The sequence below is a fragment of the Haplochromis burtoni genome, unplaced genomic scaffold, assembly GCF_018398535.1.
Source record: "Haplochromis burtoni strain Fernald_Lab_line unplaced genomic scaffold, NCSU_Asbu1 Contig_281, whole genome shotgun sequence".
Lineage (NCBI taxonomy): Eukaryota > Metazoa > Chordata > Actinopteri > Cichliformes > Cichlidae > Haplochromis > Haplochromis burtoni.
Genome location: NW_024582642.1, coordinates 764558 through 770712, shown reverse-complemented (window position 1 = coordinate 770712; position 6155 = coordinate 764558). Strand labels below are relative to the sequence as shown.

General features: G+C 38.9%; 1 protein-coding gene across 4 annotated transcripts in view; it reads left to right on the top strand.

The window, feature by feature from the left end:
• LOC102293722 (interferon-induced protein 44-like) overlaps positions 1-4158 on the top strand; it is a 35496-nt gene extending 31338 nt beyond the window's left edge. The window contains exons 1-8 of one of the 4 annotated variants that reach the window (XM_005940581.2): positions 895-985; positions 1570-2061; positions 2360-2408; positions 2499-2694; positions 2778-2930; positions 3030-3201; positions 3567-3667; positions 3756-4158. In XM_005940581.2, coding sequence (XP_005940643.1) covers positions 1590-2061; positions 2360-2408; positions 2499-2694; positions 2778-2930; positions 3030-3201; positions 3567-3667; positions 3756-3950 — 1338 coding nt within the window. In that variant the 5' untranslated portion in view covers positions 895-985; positions 1570-1589 and the 3' untranslated portion in view covers positions 3951-4158. The other 3 variants (XM_042227794.1, XM_042227792.1, XM_042227793.1) reach the window with 3 other exon arrangements.
• Positions 4159-6155: the final 1997 nt, after the last annotated feature.

Below are 6155 nucleotides of genomic sequence, written 5' to 3'. Positions count from 1 at the left end.
ATTTTGATAGTCGACGTAATCATGACTAGTCGACTAATCGTGGCAGCCCTAGTGTTCAGTGAGCTTTTGTTTTCTCTTGTTTCACAATATTGAAGCATTTTCTCCAGTTGAAACACCAACTGACCCCCAGTAAGAGGACAGTACTCGTCTAATGAGGCTGAAAATAAGATTATTTGACGAGTTGGGCAGAAATCATTAGGAGCACAGATGAAGACCACAAGAAAGAGCAAAGGATAGGCTCTTATGGCAAAGCTGACTCTCTCCAATAGTCCAAACAGTCAGTTTCTATACCTTCTCCCTCACAGAGAGAATTATGACCTAGTTTTCTGCTTGGCCTCCACCTAAGGATTTACATCCCTGATAAGCAGAAGGAGTCCCACTATCTGTGCCTCCCATTATAATGGCCTCACTGGGTTAACATTCCCCATGTATGTAAACTAGTGGCAGGAGTGCTCTTACTATAGTAAAGTGAGAAAGTGATATTACTATAACTAATGTGATATGATTAAATATGTGATCAATACATGAGAAAAGAAATCTGCCACCACAGTGTTTATTGCTCAAAAAACAGAAAACACAAGCAAAGCCTAATCTGCCCTTTATTTATTCATCATCTTTTGGACTGGCCCAACTATAGACACATTTTCAAAGTGTCTCCACCTCATCAAACAGTTCTTAATAGCAGGTAAATTCAAGTAATACAAGTAACGCGTTACTTCCCATCTCTGATCACTAGTATGAAGAACAATGACCCCTCATAAAACGTAAGCAAAAGTATACATTATTTATGATGTGTGCCACCTAGGTTTGTTTTATATGTGTTTTAAACTGAAAAGCCAGCGGACACAGTGTTTTATTTTGAAATCCAGCGTGTTCCAGTCTGAGACTTTCGGTTTCGTTTCTGCCGGCCTGAAACTGCTTGTCACATCTGAACGACGCATTTGTGATTTCTCTCTCTTTTTTCCTCAGCTCTCTATAACAGGAGGTAAAACTGAAATTATTAAAGAGATGCATATTGATAAGATTTTGATTCTGATTAGATTATGAATGCCATGTGATGTAGTTCATTGATAGTTAATTAATGAACAATAGTGTAATTATTGTTCGCTGATTTATTTATTTAAGTAACATGTATGAAAATATTCTAAAAGTACCTGCAACCAGTAAAAATGGGGTAAATGACTGATGAACAAGTAGGAAAACTATTTGGCACAGTTTATAAGCTGGGTGTGGTCTACCACGAAATACAAAGTTATGCTTCATATCATGCTGTGGTACTGTGCATCTTACTCTTATTCGAGGATATTTAGTATTTTAAAGAAACAAAATATGAAGGACATAACAAAGCGATCTGTAGTAAACTAAATCAGGCTTTCCTGTCACCAAGTTTTCAGCAAGAAATGCATAAGAAAGAATAACATGAATAATTCTAATCCAAATGACTTGGAAATTCTAATCATGCTGTAGTGTTGCTTTAAGTTTGTGTGGTTTAAAACAATGTAGTTTTGACCATTTGTGTCTGTTTTGGTTCAATGAGCTCCACAAATTCATTCACTGTCCTTTACTCAGTTCAGAAGTCCAAGTCCAAAATGAACCCCAGACTAACACAAAGCCAGCAGAGAACAATCTGCGCTCAGCTGGGGAGAGTCAAACTACAGCTGCTGTACAAGGCCAGCATCCACGGCTTCACCAGTGCAGCATTTCACCAAAGATGTAACAACCGCTCTCCCACTGTGTCTGTGGGCTACAACAACTCTGGTTTTGTGTTTGGAGGCTACACCAAACAACCTTTTAGTCAGTCTGGACAGTACGTGAATGATGATCAGGCTTTTCTTTTCACATTTAATGCTAAAAAGCTCATCAAATATCCAGTTAATAATTTTGCATGTGCAGTGAGAATGATAGCTAACTCTGGGCCTTATTTTGGAGAAGATTTGGTTCTTGTCAATGCAAGCCAAGCAGTAACGCACAGCAATCCAGGAAATTATTACAACTTCCCCGCTGCACAAATGCATGGCAATGATCTCAACCTGACTGAGTGTGAAGTCTACCAAGTGGAGGATAAGTTCAGCATGAATAAGCATGAATAATCACATTTTCATTTAGTTGTTGCAGACAAGCAGTGATACATTTTAGATGTGACAGTCTATAGATAAATATAATAAAATGACTCGCAAATCTTGACTACGTGAGCGTGAAGTTTATTGTGATTTATTGTACATCAATTTATATATGATTTACTAAAAAGCAAGCTAAGATTCAACCTGATGACATTAGATTTAGCACATTAACTGTGCTACAAAGTGCACCTAAAACACCTACAATCTGATATTTATCATTTATTTTTTCTCTTTAACAGGAACAACTGAACGTGAGAGACCATGGAGGACTGTAATGTGGGAATCTGGGTCGGTTTGATAGAACCACCATTCTGGCATATCTGCAAAATTCACAGTCAATATGACTTCTAATGTTCTTTATTTCCTTGTTTTGTACAGGAAGAGGACGGAGCTGATTGAGTACATTAAAAGCTACAAACCCACAGTCAGCTCTGTGACCCAGCCTCGGGTTTTGCTCATTGGACCAGTCGGAGCTGGAAAGTCCAGCTTCTTTAACTCTGTCAACTCTGTATTCAGAGGCCACGTCACCAGCCAGGCCATCTCTGGCTCCTCCTCCACCAGCCTCACCACACAGGTCTGTGTCTGCCGTCTGATGATTTCCACTTATTGTGACTGATTTCAGTGGTCTGTCACTCATTCTCATTGTACTGTAAACAGTTTCGCTCCTACTCTGTGAAAGCTGGACGTGAAGGGAAACCTCTGCCAATAATCTTGTGTGATACCATGGGACTGGAGGAGACCAAAGGGGCGGGGCTTGACATTGACGATCTGAGCAGCATCCTCAAAGGTCACCTGCCAGACCGTTATCAGGTGCTACAGTACATCACGGGACACTGAATGTATGAAACACAGATTTGTCAGCAGTCGACTCAAACTGTGTCTCTGTTTCTCCTCAACTGTGTCATTTAGTTCAACCCTTCAGCTCCTCTGCATCCTGAGGCCCACGGCTATCGCACATCTCCTGGACTCAAGGACAAGATCCACTGTGTGGCCTATGTTATTGATGCTTCCAAGGTCTCCATCATGCCCACAGGGTTGGAGGAGAAGCTGGATGCTATCCGCAGAAAGGTCAACTTAATCGGTCAGTAAAACTGACCGATTAAGTTGACCTTCAGTTTCCTCTTCAGTTTCATTGTATTCTTTTTTCTAAACAAGTTTATGTGGAATGTACAATCCATGCCATGTAAACAAAATCAAAAGAAAATGCAGTGATGTGTGAATCAAAGTTCGTGAAATTATATATTTTTTAAAAGGTATACCAAAAAATACAATAACATAACTGGAGGCAGATCAGTTTTGCATCCAGACTGTTTCATGTGATCAAAGTTTTCAACTTCAGCTCATTTGATCTTCAATGAGTCCAGATGTGTTCCTAAAATTCTTACAGTCCAATACATAAACATCTCTGGCAGTCTGGAAGTGATCTTCCTGCTCCTTTGTTTCCAGGTATTCCTCAGCTGGTCCTTCTCACTAAAGTAGATGAAGCCTGTCCACAGGTGAAAGAGGATGTGAGAAATGTATATAGGAGTGGCTACATCAAGGATGTGGTGAGTTTGTACTTTTTTCTTCTCTTTTTTAGTGAGTAAAAAATTAGATAAGGGTACTAATACTTTTTTCCTGTGTTCTGTCATACAGATGCAGGAGATCGGCTCTCGGCTCGGGGTGCCGTTGTCCTGTATCATTCCAGTGAAGAACTACAGCGAGGAGCTGGAGTTGGACATGAATTGTGACATCTTGTTGCTCAGCGCCGTCATCCAGATGTTTCGCTTTGTTGATAATTACTTTGATGAGCTCAGTGACCGAATGAGTAACATACAAACCAAAGACTAGGAAAAGACTGAGGAGCCGGCATAAGCAAGTGATGAAATATCCCTGAAAATACTTCATTTACCTGCAGGTGACCCTGCAGAGTGATGGTTACCAGTGTTGACAGAGGTTTGATATTGTGAATATTGTGAGATACCTTGGCGGGGATATCCAGAGTCTTACTTCAGAAATTTAGTGCACTGATTATTAAGTTTAATTTTATCTAGCAGTAGAAAAATTTGGCATTGAGGATACACCAAGACATTTTTATTTAATTTTATATATTTTATCATAAATGAATAGGTCTGGCAAACTAAAATATGTTCATCATAAGAGTTTTTTTATGTTGCACAAACATTTAAATTTTATTTATAAATGTATTCAGTAACTTAATGTATTTTGCTTATTTTTTCTTTATTAAATGTGGCTAAAACTGTGGCTACTCACCAACAGTGTGATGTTTTCCCATCAAGTCCTTTCATGAACTGTTTCCCTACATCAAGCTTTGCAGTATTTATCAGTTTCTTCTTTTTTCCCTGGAACTTGTTTTCAGATGTTTTCATGTCTAATCATGATGTTGACATTATTTACATTCACCTGTGTTTCAGCTTTGTCAGTGATGGTCCTTACTGAGCAGAGTGAATGCAGTGAAGCTTTTAGTAAAGTAAAAATGCAATCTGTGCTGAAAATGTTTATGTCAGTATAACTACTTCAAATGAGTCATCTAAGTCAGTGTTCTGTAGTAATAGCACAAATAAAATGCAAATGTAACAACACTACTGTTATGATTTATACATTTCTTTTTGTTAAAGTTGAACGTGTGTATACAGGAATGTGCAAAGTTTTGTGAAAAGCATCAGTACTCGCTGCATTGAATCATATCTGTTATTAATCTCTTTCTCTCTTCCACAGCACGTCTTTTATCCTGTCTTCCTTCTCTCTCCCCAACCGGTCTCAACAGATGGCCGCCCCTCCCTGAGCCTGGTTCTGCTGGGGGCTTCTTCCTGCTAGAAGGGAGTTTTTCCTTCCCACAATGCTTCCTCATAGGGGTCATATGATTGGTGGATTTTTCTCTGTATGTATTATTGTAGGGTCTACCTTAAAATATAAAGCGCCTTGAGGCGACTGTTGCTGTGATTTGTCACTGGCACTAGAATTGAATTGCCACTAAAGATAAAGATAAACCATTTTGAACAATCAAAGCTGTCAGATGATGCCTCAAAGTTTTAAAAAGAAAAATACGTAAGAATGTTGAGTCTCAGTGTGGAAAAGTTCTCCTTGCAGCAACAGATAAATCGCCAGTCCTTTACCTGTTGCAGAAAGGATCTTCGACTTCTTTTCTGAAGTTGTTTTTATCATGTGACCCAAGGGGAGGGCAGACCAGACAGAAAGCAGCAAAAAAAAAAAAAAAACAACTATTAAATTATATCTGAAAAATCCAGAGCTGTGAGGAGACTAATCATGCCTAACTAAACACTACATAACCATCTAATAAGAGCCCAATCCTAATATGTCCTCCCAATTCCTCACAAACACTATCAAGTGCCATTACCCCAATTAAAATTTCTTAGCATCCATTTCTTAGCTGCGAGACCCTTTGTTACAGGTACAAGTCATTCTTTAAGTTGGGGGAGACTATAGGTAGGAAGTGACACACTTTCAAAATAAATGCATGCAACCAAAAAAGTGCAACAAAACTACACAATAAAACACACATAAAATATTAAAATAATGCTATCACACAGATACTGAGGGTTCACAGTACTGCAGCTGATGTGTCTGCAGTGGGAAATTCTCAAGTTACGTGGTGTTATCATCCAAACAGACCAAATTTCTGTATTTTTTTTTTTTACGTGTGACCAACTTCTCATGAAACTACTGATACTGCCATCACCTTTAGCTATACCTTGTGTTTAGTACTATATAAAGGGTGAAGGCGCACACAAGTTTGGTGGGGGTTGGGGGGCTTACCTCTGTAGCAAGTAAGAACCAGTCTAGTCAAGTTCTGGCAGAAGTAAACTGCTTTCGTGTGGTGCCTGTAGTGGTACCCATGGTTTTGTTTGGTTGGTTGTTTATTACTGATAAAAAGATAAAGTATAGTTTATGTACTTAGATAGCAGTTGTCAGATTTGACTTTGGTAAATGGCCTCTATTTGTAGTATACTTACTTAATCCCTAAGGACCCCAAAGCACTTTACACTACATTCAGTCATTCACATACTGGAGATA